At 37.8% G+C, this 16,594-nt stretch overlaps 1 protein-coding gene across 4 annotated transcripts in view; it reads left to right on the top strand.

Annotated features, from left to right (window-relative positions):
• The window catches only part of ADAMTSL3 (ADAMTS like 3), a 174,606-nt gene that overhangs the window by 83,446 nt on the left and 74,566 nt on the right, over positions 1-16,594 (top strand). For all 4 annotated transcript variants that reach the window (XM_039390045.1, XM_039390046.1, XM_039390044.1 and 1 more), the window contains exon 6: positions 4,775-5,011. In XM_039390045.1, the coding sequence (XP_039245979.1) occupies positions 4,775-5,011 (237 nt within the window). The remainder of the gene's footprint in view (positions 1-4,774; positions 5,012-16,594) is intronic.

Below are 16,594 nucleotides of genomic sequence, written 5' to 3'. Positions count from 1 at the left end.
TCAGAGTCTCTCAGGAATGGTTTTTCCTAGATTACGGATCAGATAATGAAGAACTGCCAAAAAAAGGTGTATTTAATGAGATTTCCACTGTTAATAGAGTTGATCTTTGAGGCTGGCGTCACTGAATTCAAACCCGGTCTTAGATCTGACTTAACCTTGAAACAGGGCCTTACACCTAATGTAAACCTGCCACTACTAGGCCAGTTTAGTTTCAAATTATATAATTTTCCCCAAAGCATTATTCCTAATGAGTGCTTCTCACTTTAGGAGTAAAATTTTAGTTTGAAAATTAAGAGTTTATACTAGCTTCTTTCCATATTAGTAGGTATTACTGGTAACCACATGAGACATTCAGTATAAATACACGGTGTAAAGCTGTCTGCAAATGTAATTTTGCTACATGATACATTACACCACTAACATCTATATTGGGGAGTACAAATGAAGCACAGCTTAATATGTGTGTCATTCTAATGAAAAGAACAAGAATCATTTTACCAGAAAATTGGTTTCATCTGGATTTGTAATAGAATAGTAGTAAGTTCATTGAACTCAAGCATGGTTCCAGAATAATATTAGTGATATTTCAATCAAAAAATTAATTCAAGGTCTTAGCAACAAAATAATTGCTGAGATTAAGGCATATATGTAGCTTGCTTATCTTTCTATCATAACTGAGGTGCCAGGTGCATGATTTCCTAAAACTGCATGTATACTTTCAGCCTACAGAAACTTTGGAGAAATAAACTATTCATTGTATGTTATTTAATGAGATTTTTAGCCTTTCTTGCACCCCCTTTTTTATATCTCAATTTTTGTATGTAGTGTTACATTCTAATGCTATGATGTGCACTATGTGGAAGTGTTTAAGTTAATCCTTTAGGGTCCTATTCATAGAACAAGTTATTTGGGCCATTTCCCCATAAATTTCACATTCTTATGTGCCAAAAAGTCACTTATACATTTGCCAGAGTGATTCCTCTACAGTAAGAAAAAACACTGTTTTGTAAAAGATATCCCCATGTTTGATTCCATTATAAACATTTATTATATGCAGATAATGCTCACACTTGTTCAACATATTCATCTATAATTGCCCCAGCATCCACCGAACCAGTTAACTTATTCCATTCAGAAAAATTTGGCTGAACTGTGTCTGCTTTAGACTATATATTTCACCTGGAGTTACATAGTTTCTAATCTGTTCATTTATTTATTTTATATTTATAATGCTGATGCACTGTATGGCTCCCTTGGCAGGGGTGGTTTCTAGCTCAGGTATCTTGATTTTACTTAGAAGTGACCTGAAAACTGTGTAGGAAAAACATAGAAACTGAAGCTAATTTCAAAAAGAAAACAAAACAATGACTTCATCAGTTTTGGCTGGGTTTCAACAAAATGAGATTCAAAGAATAAAACTAGACAAAGGGCTAGACTTTCTTTGGTGTCATCATTTTTACTGGGAATTTTCTTGCCTTGTCTATTGTGCTTTTTTTCAGTGGAGTAATTGTTGGCAAGAGTCACAGGGTCTGATGCAACCTTCATATTTTGTACATGAACATTGCCTACAAAGATACAGATTTCCCAGGTTAGCTTTGTTTTCGAAGGCTGAGAGTGCTCACTGCCAAAACTCAAAGATACATTTCGTAAGAAGCCAGTCCTTGAATGCAGTAGTTTTTAATCATCTATCACAAAACGAATGGGAATATATATATGTGTGTTTTTAATCTGCATGGTAGTCATGTCTGAAGCATCATTTTCAGATCTGTCTGTCTAATGTGTTCATAAGTCATGTCATAAATACACTTCATTCCACTGCAAGGTCTGGATGCGATTATTTTTGCCAACATTTCCATGTCTTAGAACTCACAGATATGTCTTCAGCTCCTTATGTAGTAGTGTATGAACCTGAGAATGGCCTGGCAATGGTTCATTGGATTGAGTGTAAAACAAAAGCTATTGCTGAAATGAAGAAATCTGAAAAAATCCTAAATTGAGTAGCAAAAATATTTAATAAATAAGAAAAGATGTGGAATATTTAGAGGAAAGGGGGAATGGTGGAATGACTTGATGTCTGAAATAGATTAAGAACAAAAAGACACACAAACAGGATGAGGGTTGGGGCCCATGTATCATTGTCTGGTTGTATGACCTTGCCCACTTCCTGAACATGTTTCGCCCTTGCCTACCTCTCACATCTTTCCTCCACCTTTTCCTTTCTATTTTTTAAACACCCTCTCACTTTTCTGACCCACTCTAATGGAATTAAACTGATGTTTGCAAGTCCTCTTTTTGTCTTGATTACATTCCTTTCTGTGCTTAGTCGTCTTTCTGTTTAAAATCCTTTCTTTATACAAATATTTATTGTTCCCAGGAAGACTGGGATCTGAACTTGGTTTCCATCCAAATTCTGATATAATGCAAATGATAATAATTTCAGCCCTTTGATATCCCTCTGTGATGCTCTTTTTATGCTCCTGCTTTTGAATAGAGCTCAAACATAAAGCAGGTGGAGCTGGCATGTGAATTGAGCTGCCATAATCACTTTGGGTTCTTTGAAGATGCCAAAAGAGAACAGGGAGATGAGAATTCACTTGCTCTCAAGCAGCCAGGAAGTGAGTGGAAGGAAGGAGCTGCATTGTGTTGAATCAATGAGAAACATACAGTAACCATGGACTGACATCCTGACATTGTGGTGTTTGTGTCTTGGCATTGCATCAACACCCAGTGATAATGGATTGTAACAACAGCCTGTCAAAGCTCAGCTGAAGGCCATCACTCTACCCCTTTAACAGATCACTCTCTAATTCTTTGTGATGAAAATGTAGCTGTGCATGGCTGAATAACTCTACTCCTACATATTGCTACTACTTTACTTGAATCTAACTTCCACTTATTATTTTTATCCTTAACTGCTTTTCTATTTGCATTGGTGGAAGGGAACCATGTGGTATCCATATGAACTCTGAACTCCTCTCTGCTTTTTAGACTTGCTATTGTGGAAAATGAGAGGTGACAGATGAGTCAGAGCCCAGTTCTGCTCTCATTTACAACAGTGCAAACTTGGTGAATTTCTTGGGAGTGACACCACAGTAAATATGTGTGGCTTCTCGCAGTATCTGCTTGATGTTTTTAGAAGCTCTCACATGTGGGATTTTGCTGAGGTAAAACACTCAAAGAATTACAGTAACTGTAATTTCTCTGTCTTATTCCATCGTTGTATAGTTCCAAAAACTATGGCTCAAACTAGCATTATCCCAGATTAAAAATAATAGATTTATTAGTATCATTCCGACTTATTCTCACTTTAAGGTGAGTGAAAAGCGTTGCTGGAAACGCTCAGTGAATTGTTCAGTGCTCAGCTGCAAAACCTCCACTTGTTGGTCAGAAGATAGAATGCTGACTTTTAGAAGGTATTTTATATAGACTGCAACCAAGTCAGAGACCGTTCTAGGTTAATCTTTGCTATGGTGAAAAAAAAAACCCAAACTGAGCACAGGCCACTGGACTGAAATCCAAACCGTTCTCCTGTATGTTTTAATCTCAGTCCTGTATAATACACTTACTATTTCATGAGCTTTTTTTTCAGGGAAGGTTCTGTTCACTGATAAGGTTGAAGCTGAGTTTGGGATCAGTGTTGTTAACTAATACTTACTAATAAGTTCCATGAGTTCGGCTGACACATCACAATCTTTCAGTCTTCAATCCAATGAAAACAAAACTTTGTTAAAATCAGCCTCACATCTGGCTTATATGTGCAGTTGGAATTCTTGGAAGAATATCCTTTCAGTCTGGCATATGGACTCTTTGACACTGGACATACTTTCAAATGAAGTCTGTAGTGAGGAATTGTTTGACACTCCAACTCCTTTGCCAGTACTTTACCAAAGTTATTTTCAAATCAATCAGTATTCATCTTCATTCCTGTCACCATAGTTTAATATTAACATCATTGTTTGGGTGCAATGCTTTATGTAGAAAAAATATTTTAGAACATTTCATTTCAAACAGTTCTCATATTTGGTCTTTCAACTGTGTAGGTGCTGTGGGGGAAAAGGCACGGAACTGTCTCATTAGAACAGGAAGTATATAATCAGTGGTTTCCAATTTGAATTGTATTTTTATTTCAACAAAGTAAACCTTACTGCTTCCATGAGGTGAAGGTATTTTGTAATTAGACTAAAGGATTAAGCGCTGAAAGCTCTGGTGTCTCCTCCTAATGCTCTTGTCCCTTTTCCAAGCAATAATGAACAATTAATTAGACAAATTTTATTTCTTTATTTATAAGTAGCATTAATACCTCTTTCATTACTCTGACATATACACTGATGAACAAGTATAAAGCCTTCAAAATTCCTTTAGTGAGAAAAGCTATTGAAAAGAGAAATATTAAATATGAGACATCTCATTATAGTCACTTAAAATATATAGATTTCTTTAGAAGCTAATTCGTGCTACAGAACCAGACTTTATCTGTACTACATAGTGTCATAAAAATTAGCATTTTGAATTATCCTCTCATATCGGTTATGTTGTTGTTACTGGAATATATGTCATATTCTGTACTTGCACTGCAAGCCATGGATTAAGCAACATAAATTGTTTTAATTTACACAGTAAAACTTTGCAATGTGGCATATTTGTCATAGCAGATCAGTTCTTGAACCAAGCCTGTCTGAATAGCTTCTGTGTAATTCATCAGATAACTCTACTGCAAGTGCAAAGTATTCCTTTCTTTAAAAAAAAATGTTTCTTTTGTTTGTTTTTTTTTCAGGACTGCCCTTCAGATGTAGGTGACTTCAGGGCCCAACAGTGCTCAGCCTACAATGATGTCAAATACCAGGGACACTTGTATGAATGGATCCCTGTGTATAATGATCCTACCGCGCCGTGTGCCCTGAAATGTCAGGCTCTGGGGAAGAACTTGGTTGTGGAGCTTGCCCCAAAAGTGCTCGATGGTACTCGTTGCAATATTGAATCCTTGGATATGTGCATCAGTGGAATATGCCAGGTATGTTCATGGTGTAAATCAAAACATGACCTTTGTTTTGAGGCACTTTGCTCATGAGTGGGCGCTTTCGGGTTATTTTTCATCTTTATGTATCAGTTTACTTTGGACATATCTGCCAGTACTGCCAAATGGATTGTAGATTACTTACCTTTTCCTGCACACAGAACTTCCTGACTGCTTTAGCCATGGATATTTTTATATATAAATAAAAGGTCAATAAAATTCATTCACTCTTCTATTTCTGCATGTAAAAATTAAATTGGTTATTGTGGCTATAGCTTTCTAACCTTTAGTATGTCTGTCAGGGTGTGATGGAATTGCATAGCCTTCCATTTCATTTAAGACTCCTTCTCTGAGTCTTATGTGAACTCTGTTAAAGAGAATATTGGATGTTTTGTGGATCCAGCCCAGAATGGCAGGTGTGAGTGTATTATGTGTGCCTTCTTGTATGGGGTGGGTGACTATATGTTTTAATTGAATGAATTAGTATCTTTTTACTGGTAATCTATATTTCTGGATATATTTATTATTTACTAGAACTATGTTATTGACTTTACATAGTTGGTGTAAAAGCAGAGGGTTGAAATATTTGAGGCTTGCTAGCTTTGCCCATGTCTCACTGGCAAAGCAATATTGCAATCTTTTTTTATGAACAGAGCAATTTATAGAGAATGGATATGTTATTGCAATTAGTTTTCTTTCTCTGCAAGTGGTTGTTGCTCTGTTAAATGTCTGAACTGTGCACGACTCAAAAATGCAGGATATGGCCCAGTGAGAGAAATAGCTCTGTTATAGGGGAAAATTTGACACATTTGGCAGAAGACTGGTGCATGGATTATAGCAACATTAATATATGATCTGGACCTTGCTGTGGGTTTTATGTGACTTCCATGTGTACTGCAGTTCCAATACCAGTCGTGTCAACACACAGTGCATGTGCTGCCTCTGGAACAGAAGAATTCCTAACAGAGAGACTGCATTCATTGATAGTACTTTGAAGTAGGATATACCTCTATAAACATTGGAAACACTTGCAAATGATATATTTCTTTTGCAACGTTCTTAGTGATGTCTCCTCTCCTGATAGAAGCTTTCACCCAGGAGAGTGTCACGGCGTCTTCTGGGTTCATCTGCAGCAGCCTTTGCTATCTGTGCCCATCACACATGAGCGTCATGCTGGATCTTACAGAGCTCTGGGTTTTTCAAAGGCTTGTGAGACTCTTGCTCGGAGTGCTGTGGGGTTTCCAATGGCATAAAATTCACTATGCCTAGAATGGATCCAATTTTGTGAAGAACAGTTGAGAAGTATATTTTAAAGGGCTACCTTTAATGTCTCTCCTTAGCATTTTGTAGTATTCATATTCATATCTGATATCAAATGTTTGGAAATTTAAATAATCCATTTTTAGACTAAACAAAGTAGTGGAGGAAGAAATTAATCATTCCACAAACAGGAACTGGAACATTTACACTGTTGATGAGAATCAATTTCTTTTCTTCTCCCATTTTTATTTTTTTCATTATTTCTTCTAATTTCACAAAAATATTTTTCAATGTGAGATAAATCTTCAGAGGAAAAAACCCAACAAACAGGTTTAGAATGTGTCCTGTGCTGTGACTTATGCAGTTTAATTAATTTATCATTTAAAGTCACAAACAGGTGTCTTCACTTTACTTTCTTTAAATCACTGGCTATTGAAAATTTCTGCTTTTTAAAGTATATATTTGATAATTTAAAGTGGGATAATTTTATAGAGGTAAAAATTTGAATTCAAATTCAATGAATTGAAATGAAAAGTCATTTGAATAACCATTTTCTCTATGCAAACTCTTTTAGGGTCAGAGTGGAAGGTTTCTTCTGAAAGGGGCTGTGGGAGGCAGGGACTTGATTAGAAGCCGACACAGAGTTTTGTGCTACTCCTGTTTGAGCAGGAAAAGAAAACAAATTGACATCTGATCTTTTCTGGAAAAATACGGTTATTTAGTCAACTGCTGTTAAAAGCGAGACAGTAAAGTCGTGATTCTCCACAATTGTTGCTGTAAGATCCATCTGTTGGGTTCTGACATATAATTGGCACAGCCTGCAAATAACTTGGCAAGTGTTTTTACAGTTAACTCATCTAAATGAGCACATCACACTGCTGATGTGGGTATCTTCACTTTTATGCCTGGGAGCACCAAAGAGTTGGTATAAGGAGGGTGGTGCTGCTTTTGCTCATTTATTGTCTCAAAGTTGACTCAACGCCCCCTCCTCCCCAGCATGATTTCACCTTCATTTCTGTTTGGTTCTTGGTAAGGTAGGGCTGCATCACTAATTCTGCCTCTTATTCAGACTCTCACCTTGGCAGCATATGAATTTACAAGCATGGTGAGTTCCTGTTGTCCAGCTTCAGTTCTGATTCTTTGCACTTCCCTTATCAAGCAAAATCAAACTAAATAAGCTCTGTCGAAGAAAATGGGGAGATGACAAGGCTGCTCTCTGGACAGGAGGTGTGAGGCTTTACAAGAAGTGAAATCTGAAGATGGTGGAGCAGGGAACTTGTGAATGTTAATAATATATTTTTGAGTTGCTTGAGGCTTAACTCAGTCAAACCATTTGATCATGTTTGAGTCTGCTACTGCTCTGTTTCTGTTACCAACACAAATATCTGGGGCTGTTGTGTTAAATGGGGACAGGTCAAAACTGCACTGCCAGGAGTATTTTCACACTTAACTTCTGATATTTTTTCAAGTTTCTGCACAACTCCCCAAACATTTTTTCATATAATATGTTCCTGCTGTGCCCATCTGGATGTGGGTGGAGACATTCAAAAACATCTGCATGTCAGACACATGTGTGGGCAACATTTACCCAGTTACTCCTTCTGCTTTGGGGCCCTGCCTCTCCTTGGGTTTTGGTTTTAATTCATGTAGATCTGCTTTTTTCTACCAGAATGCAGAATGGAGTATTACTTGTGCCAGTACCTGAAATGGTTACAGTGATAATTTTCCTAATATGGAGTAATGTGTTTGGACAATAAATACACACATCACCCAAAAAATCTGGAGTCCTAAGGAGCAGCCTGAGTAGTTCTGTCCTAGGCTGTCACAATTAGGTCAAAGATGATGTAAATCCTGCAGTGAACTTTCCATTTAGTGTCAGCAAGTTGCTTGTGTTCCAAAAAAGGCAGACACTACTCTGTGCTTTGTAGCATATGGCATAAATCTAGCTGACATCAAAACACATCCCACATGTCAAGTGGAGTCCCATCAACTTCTGCCATGCTAGTTCTCTTCTGTCACATGTCATCATATGGCGAGTAGGTATCACTCACCACCAAAGAACTCTTACACTTGATGTAAATATCTGTCAGAGTTTTCATTGAAAACATTTTCTGTAAGCTCTTGGAAGACTGTTGCACTTTTATAAACTTTGCTTGTGCTTTAAACTTAAAATTACAGCAGATTACTAATTTCTTCTGAATCGTGACTCCTTTTTTTCTGTGAGTTGCTTTCTCAAAGTGGTTGTTTAAGGTGTTTTATGTACTTTCTCTTTCAGTTCTTGGAGATATGTTTTCTTGCCTGTAAATCTGTTAAAGGACTGCCCAAGAGGCACAGGAGATCTGGTGTGCAGGGACTTAGAAAGGAACGTTTCCTTTCCATCCAATGTTACTGGAGACATGAAGCTGTGTTTCTAACACATGTTAGTCTGAGTAGTTAATTTTTGTTAAAAAAGCACTTTTTTTTCCAAAATGAACATTCACAGTCTTCATTTAACATTTAAAGAGCAGAAAAAAATGTGTGTGTTACCTTTTTGTCCTTTTTAGCCTTTAAACCTTGAATAAGTGATTCATAGGAAGAATTGATTTTGAGGTAGCTCTGTGGCAAACCAGCCTTTATACCAAACCTGGCATTCTTTCTTGGGTACCACTAATTAGCAAATGCACAGTGTAAAGTACATTTTGGAGCATGGAGGAATCTCTACATAGACACCTATACCAGAGCTGGGAGGCTGGACCCTGTCCAGAAAGACTGTGGGAGTTACTCATGTAGATCCAACAAAACTTTCTGGCTCTCAGAGCTACGTATGAAAATCTTCATGTGACCGCATACACGTGACATAGGTCATAAAACTGGGGACAGCAGGGAGCTCCAGCTGCAGTTCAGCTGGGAGATGTTGGTGGCTCTCCAGAATTCCCACTGGAGGATGGGGCTGAGCTAAGCACGGGTTACCACATCCTATGTGACCTGGCAGTGTCACCCCCCATAGCCTCAGTAGGTTGATTTCCTTGCCCGATGGAATCTCTTGGCACTGTCCAAGCCAGCAGATCCTGGAGCTGCCCTTCAAAGGCTGCACCTGCCCCCCTTTTAATGTCACTGTCCACCTTGATGTAGTGGTTCCCTTGCAATGACAACTCAGAGGTGTGGTTTTACTGCTGGTAATAGAGGGATACTCTCAGACACTGCAATGGTCCTTGGAATCACTTGTTTGTATTTTGCAGCTGCCCAGTGCTGGTAGAAGCTGATGTTTCTTTTCAGGTCTTGTCTTATTCTCTCTCCTACTGTTTCTTGTGAAGAAGTATTCTCTACAGAGTTTCTTACTGTGTAAGTTTATCCTTTCTTGTCAGATGAGTAATGACTTTTTTCTGATCTCCAGTTTCTTATCTATATTTCTCTTTTCATAAGTGATTCTCTCTGCCAAGTTTTGTTTTGTTTAAGCAAGCTTTGTACAAATGTGACTTTACTTCCCAGACTAGCAAGGTCCTAAATCATGTGCGCAGTGATAGCAGAAAAACTCATGATTTGGGTGTCATCTTGAACTAGAGCCTTAGCAACCTTCAAATCCCCCAGTACTAACTTCACCAAGCAAGGCAGACTTATCTGGACCCAGCCAGAAAAGGAGCAAAGTAATCTGATTCCATATATTGATTGCTTTTTCAAAAGCATTCTCACAAACAAGAAGTCCAGTGGGAGTGTGTCCTATCCTCTGACTGCGTGTATGTGTGTTTTTTAAAATGGAGACCATGTGGGAAAGGGTACTTGCTCCTACCGGGTGGTCCCATAATCTCTTAGCTCCTCTAGCATGTGACAGATCCTGTAGTAAGAGTTAAAGGTTTTGGAAACGCTGTTTTATTTGATGGAAGTGGATTTACAGAGCTGTGGAACACTCTTTAGCCTTTTGCCTTCAGATATAAAATGTTAGCAGAAATATGTGGAAAGTCTTTTTAGGAGCCCTTTAGTATGCAGTGAATTTTATGCACTATATTTTTTTTATTTTCTGGTTTAGTTTTTCTTTTATTGCTTTACATTCTTTTCCTCTCTGTGGATGGCTCAGGAATTTGAACATCATGGAGTGTTTCCTCATGCCCATCATTCTGACTTACTTTATGCCTCTGTTCTGAGGTTTGCATTTTGATACACTTTGTCTTTACTTCCTGATTTCTTATCTGTGAGCAATGAAAATCCTCACACAGAGGAAGTTTTCTTACTCCCACCACTGCTACTGCTCATTCATCTTGGCAACTGGGATTGTGGCTTCGATTGCTGTGAAGGGGTGGGCTGGGACGCTCGCTGTTGGTCCTGAGCACATACACAACGTCCCTGAAGGGGCTTTATTCTGTTTATTAACACATACTGAAGCCTGTGTCAGCTTGTCTGGGCCAATTCTGTCCTGTGCTGGTTTGATTCCAGAGATGTGAGAACTCTCTACCACAATCAGGCCTTTGTTAGCTCAGACATAACTGAAGAGTTATGAGACAGGACCATGTGAGGACAAAATCATGACTCAGACCAAGATAAATCTTCAGTGAGGGTAAACCAGAGTTTGAAAGCAGTGCTTGAAAGCTAAGATTCACACAACTTTTAAAAGTAAATTAAAAAAAAAGGAAAGAAAGAAGTTACTTGCCTAATGGGAGGGATGCTCTGGGATCTCTCCCTCTGCTTGTCAGAATCAATTACTTGTGGATGATGAGCATGGGAAAGAGACAGTGGGAGTTTTTTCTTTATATTCTCTCTGGGGACACATTTATTTTGTGTAGAAAGAAAGTGCAAGCTGAAGTTATCACAAAGCAAAGGACGTGAGCAGAGATTCCAAAATAATGAATAGATGGGCTTCGAATGGCAACAAGGTTTTACAGCAGGGCAAAGATACATGGAAAACACTAATTGCAGGATTTTCACATGACAGGGTTTTTACTCCTGATTTTATTACCATTAATTCCCAAAGCCACATTTAAAATTAATTATTTGTTGTGCAGGTACAGACATTCCTGATATCTGCCTGTGCTGTGATTCTGTGCTAAGACAGAGCAGGCAAAAATGCAGCAAATAGCTGACATGATGCAGTGATATCTGTGCTGTGATAGCACATGCAACTGTGCAGTCAAATGTAGTCGTAATTTCTCTGAGTTTTGGATTTTGCAGTGTGTCTGTGTTTTTGGAAATAGAAATCCCTTTTCTCTGAGCAAGACCCTGAGGATTTTAATTTTCCCTGTTGAGTGATTCTAATAAACTGCAACAGAGATTTATCTTTTTGAGCATGGAAGGGTTTTTTACTATGTTCTTCTTTTACCAGTAAATGTTGAAATAAAACATGTGTCCTTTCCTAGTCAAGTCACAAGACTTGGAGAAGATATTTCTGCTAGAAGTAATTCTGAGGTTATCTTGTATTTTGTGCAATGCTGATAACCTTTAAAAGTATGTTGATGTTTTTGTTCCATTTTAATCTTAGTTCTCATCTCTTGTAAGGCTGAAATATATAATTTTGTTATTAAAGCCCAAATACTGCCATCCTGGTGGCAAAGCAGTCAGAGCACTTCATCGGATCTGTTTGGTGTAAGAGTCTACTTTCATTCTATGTTTTGCACATCTTGACAAATTTTAAAGGCAGTGGAAACCTACTTGCACATAGGCCACAAAACCTTTGCCACCCTTCAGCAGACCAGTGGTCCAGCCAACACAGGATTCCCTTACTGAGGTATTGCTCTAACAGATCTGTTGCCAATTTTAAGATAAAAACCACTGGGCAACGTATACTGGGATAATTACAGACTGCTCAGCCCTTGAGGGAAAGGATCTCCAGTATAACAGCTCTATCAGATTCTTGTGAAGAAGTATAATTATCATCTCCATTTGTGCATTCTGCAGTGCAGTTCCTTGCTCAGCAAAAATACAGTATTTCTTCAACATTTTAAGCACATTGGGCACTTCCCCATAAATGATTTGCTGGGGTTTCTGCTTCAGCTAAATTTCAGTAAATGCCATCTGTATGTTTGTGTTAAAATCCCACTAGCAGGTTATTCCACGAGTGCACGTGATTGTGCATCCTTGGAAATAGCCAGGCCAATGGAAACACAAATGTAAATATACCCAGAGTAGCCTTCAAGTGGGTTTTCCTGAGCACTGGAGGGTTTGCTCAGCAACTCTAGAAAGATGGTAATTATGTCGTATCGAGATGTTGTTGAATTTATTTTCTGTTTTCATTTTATTAAACTGAATCATATTAATAAAGGGCATCACTCCCTGATGAGCTGCCAGTCCCTCAAGTAAACATAGAATACTGCAAAACTTAGTTTAACTTAAAATTTTAATGAAATCGCTGATAAATGAGAGTCTATATCAATAACAAATTTATTAGTCAAAGTAGAAAATTATTTAATATTTAACATACACAGTGCTGAATATTGAAATGGTGTGTCTGCTAAAGAGCTTAGTCTAAGACATGGTAGGTAGAGAAATAATGGCACTAGTGCAACTTCAGTTTTAATGTTTCAAAGAATTTATGTATCTGTCACAAATAAAAATAGCAGTGATTTATTCTTTTGTGGCCACTTCTGTTAAGAGAACTCAGCATGTTTGTTTTTTCTGGCTGTACCTGAGTCTTTGACTCCAGAGGACCATAGAAAGGGGAAGCCTATTTCTAGGAAAAATATTGTATATAATTATCTATCTTGCTGTAAACAATTTCATGCTTTTGACAGTAATAATGACACTTAACACTTAGATGGTGATAGTTATGCACAGATCTCTGGGTTTGCTCATGTTTCAGACAAGTATTTTTATTTTGTAAGGGGTAGATATATCTTTGCTTCTTTATTTGAAGTATATCATCTTGAGTTGTTAGCATCCCAGAAACATTTTTTGTAATTGAAATGTAACATTTTTATAATTCACAACTCACTTCTGTGGAACGAATTCCATGAAAAAAATGGTACTGTGCCTGCAGCTGGAAGTGAGTGGTCAGTTGAGGTAATAGCACAGTTCAGGAGGGCTAAAGCAATGGTCTAACAAGCAAAAGCTGAAATTTTAAAACCTGATCTTCCATTGGGCTCTGCATTGGCAGTTCTGGTCCCTGTTTTTACTTATGTTTATTAAGAGAAGTCTGAAGGGAGGGCTGGGGTTTTCCATGCTTTTCACTATGGTGCTTTTTGCCATATTCAAATCGCAGTTAAAGTTCTGTCTCCTTTAGCCCTGTCCATTTTCTCATCATAGTTAATTATAAACATCTTAAGAAAGGAAGATTCTTGAATTTAACAGATTATACTTGGACCTTCACAAATTGAAATTCACATGCTACATTAACTTCTTTGTTTAAGTCTAATTCCTCAGCTGGAACCCTACTAAGTGAATATGACCTCAAGAAACAGCTGTGGGAGCTTCTGAGTGATTTTTTGGATTCATATTTGCAAAACTATTTGTGATGTTCCGTAGTCACTTCTACCATATCAGCAGCAATTTCATTCTTGTCTTTCATCTATATTACTGTATTTTATACCCTGACCTTTTGCTCTTCCTTTGCCTTTCTGAACCTACATGAACTATTCGAAGCATGCTAGAAAGCATTTAACACCCTTCAGTATTGTCTTTCACAATAGCACTGCCATGATAACATTTAGAAGTCTGTTGAAGCAGACAAGCATTTTGTTCACTGCTTAACCAGATGCTTTCTATTCAAGCTGCTTGTGAGAAAACAGTATTCTTTTTTGTCATATTTCTTTTTTTTTTCTCCTTTATAAGAACATAGGCAAATAACATGTTCAGGCTTATCTAAAAATAATAATGGATCAGACACCTGTTTCTGAAAATAATCTTGCCGTATCCAAATTCACAGATACCCATCATGGACAGCTTTTTAAATGCACATAGTACCCATTTCCTCAATGCTCTTTATATTTTAAATTTCTACTTATTATTTATTTTGTTACATATTGTCCAGTATTCTCCCTGCTGTCTGAGGAGCTCACTTACAACCTAGTCATTACAATACCTGTATAATTTTTTGGAATTATTGTATTTAGAATTACAGATTTCTTAAATTCACGGGGTCCCAATCCTTGTTGGGACTTGTTTCATTTATTCAGCCTATGTTAAGATCACCTAATATAATTTCTGACTATGCCCTAAAAGCCTGCAGATGTTTTCCCAGTCTGCCTGTAATATTTAGAGTTGATCCTTTTGCTCTGTAAACAGTGAGCAATGTGAGGTAAATTAACCCTAACAAATGCCTTAATTGTGAAAATCATCAGCCTCTTTGGCTGGCTGAGGTGCTGCGTGAGCAGAGGAAGGCTGTTGCCATTTATCATTTTTTTGTCCTTGTTGCAGCTTTGTTTGCAAATACAAATGTACTGTCTTCAAAATGTTTCATCGGACACTATGTTTTTCCAATAGTTATTGGCTAAAATATGAATATCTTAAATTTATAATGTTTGGTGTCACAATACTGTATGTGTTGGAGACCAAGTTTCCAAAGTTATACCTTCCAGCTTCCTCCTGTTTTGGTGATATCTGTGGTTGTCCAGCTTACCTGAGAAATACCCTATCAGGGATTTACAAACAGATAAAAAAGGCTAGCTCTGGACACTCAGGTTTGAAATAAGCACCATCCTAATGTTCACACCATTCTTGAATTAGCTCTAAATTTGATGCTTATCACATGAAAATCTGCAGAATTTTTAGGTGCTTGAAGTTAAACAAAATCTGAAATTCTGTGCTCACTTCAGGCCAAAATTGTGATAATAATTCGAATTGTTTTCTAAATTGTGTTCCAGGATATAATTTCTCATATTCCTAACAGTTGGTGTAAACATAATCTGGGAAGGAAGTCCACACAGGGTGAATGCATCTTGCTGAACACACCACCTTTGCTGGCAGGGGAGCTGTAAAGCTTTTCCCACATCCAAGTTCCTTGCAGTTAGCACTCCTGTTTTATTTCTGTGGCATTTGTGTATTATTAAAAAATAAGCAATAATACTTTATGAAACAGTCCTCTAAAGTATGCTGCTGTGCTGATTATCCTTTTTCTTTCATTCCGTGTTGGACACAATAGTGCTTTGTGTTTGCATAGTTGTGTAATTTTTGTTACATGCAATGAGAGTTTGTTTTCATAGGGACTGTGTGTAAGAGCTCGGTGTGGATGTTTGTTATTATCATGTTGGACTCTAATGGGCTGGTGTTGCAAGTGCTGTTCTTGCTCAATGCCCTCCTCCCAACAAAGACTTGCAGGATCTGTTGCCTAAAAACATGCAACAGCTTAAACTAACAAAAGTAGCACTTTTTCACACAGAGTATCCCAACACGCAGCTTAATTTTTCCTTTGAAATTAATTGATGAATGAATAAACAGGTTTTTAATAATTAGGAAATGACATTGCAGCATGAAATGGAAATGTGTTTGAGAGATCTGGGGAGAGATTACACTTGCAGTAGTTTAACAATTTACCTCCATGTGCTAGTAGTATCTTTGTGTATCTTTTTACAACTAAGTTTCTGTTAAAATGATTTACTGTTGTTAGACTGCTTATTTCTTTTTAAAATGAATTCTTTGCTGGGCTACATAGGATGAAGATTCCCTTAATTTGCAGGAATAAAATAATTTCCAGCTGCTAATGTAGATTTCTATGGTAGATGTGAAGCCCTGAGTAGGGCAATATCTCTCAACTGAAGTACCATGAACTGTCCTTCTTAATGTTCTCCTCTAAAGGGAGTGCAGGATGTGGGGAGTTGGGAAAATAAGGGAAAGGGGCAGAAGGGGGAGGTGGTGCTGCTTTGTTTCCTTTTCTATAGACACGTGAAACTTTGAGGTTGCATTTCTCTGTGTTTGGCAGTGTCTGTGCATGATTTGTGTGTGTCTGTGTGTGTGTGTTAACTCAGACTGGAAGACCCAACCCTGCCTCTTCTGTGTGGACTCGATCCTCCTCTCTCCGAGGGGATCGTGTGTCAGTTTTGGCACAGCACACATGCAGTGGATCTTGGCAGCTCAGACTGCCCCTTCCAAGCATTTTTATATAGGAAGGGGTGTGTGCTGGCCAGTTTCAGAATTCTAGCACTGCTTTTTAACTGTGAGTTTCCAGAGTGCTTTCTATCCGTTTGTCAGTTTGGAGTTTGGTTAAATACACACATCCATGACAAATTAGCTGCCCTTCTCAGGAATATGTGGATGTAAGAGACATATAGGCTGACTTGAGGAAACTTGAAGCTGGAGATGAGCTTTTTACCACATTGCTCAGCATTTGGTACTTCCTGAAAATTTCTTCTATTAAATGGTGAAAAGTAAAATAGGTGAGGCCAAATATTTATCTTCCCTTCCTCAGAAAGGTGCTTTTAGTCA

Source organism: Pipra filicauda, unplaced genomic scaffold, assembly GCF_003945595.2.
Source record: "Pipra filicauda isolate LSUMZ 115617 unplaced genomic scaffold, ASM394559v2 scaffold7_size6619720_pilon, whole genome shotgun sequence".
Classification (NCBI taxonomy): Eukaryota; Metazoa; Chordata; class Aves; order Passeriformes; family Pipridae; genus Pipra; species Pipra filicauda.
The sequence above is the reverse complement of the archived record's forward strand: the minus strand, read 5'-3'. Positions and strand labels throughout refer to the sequence as shown.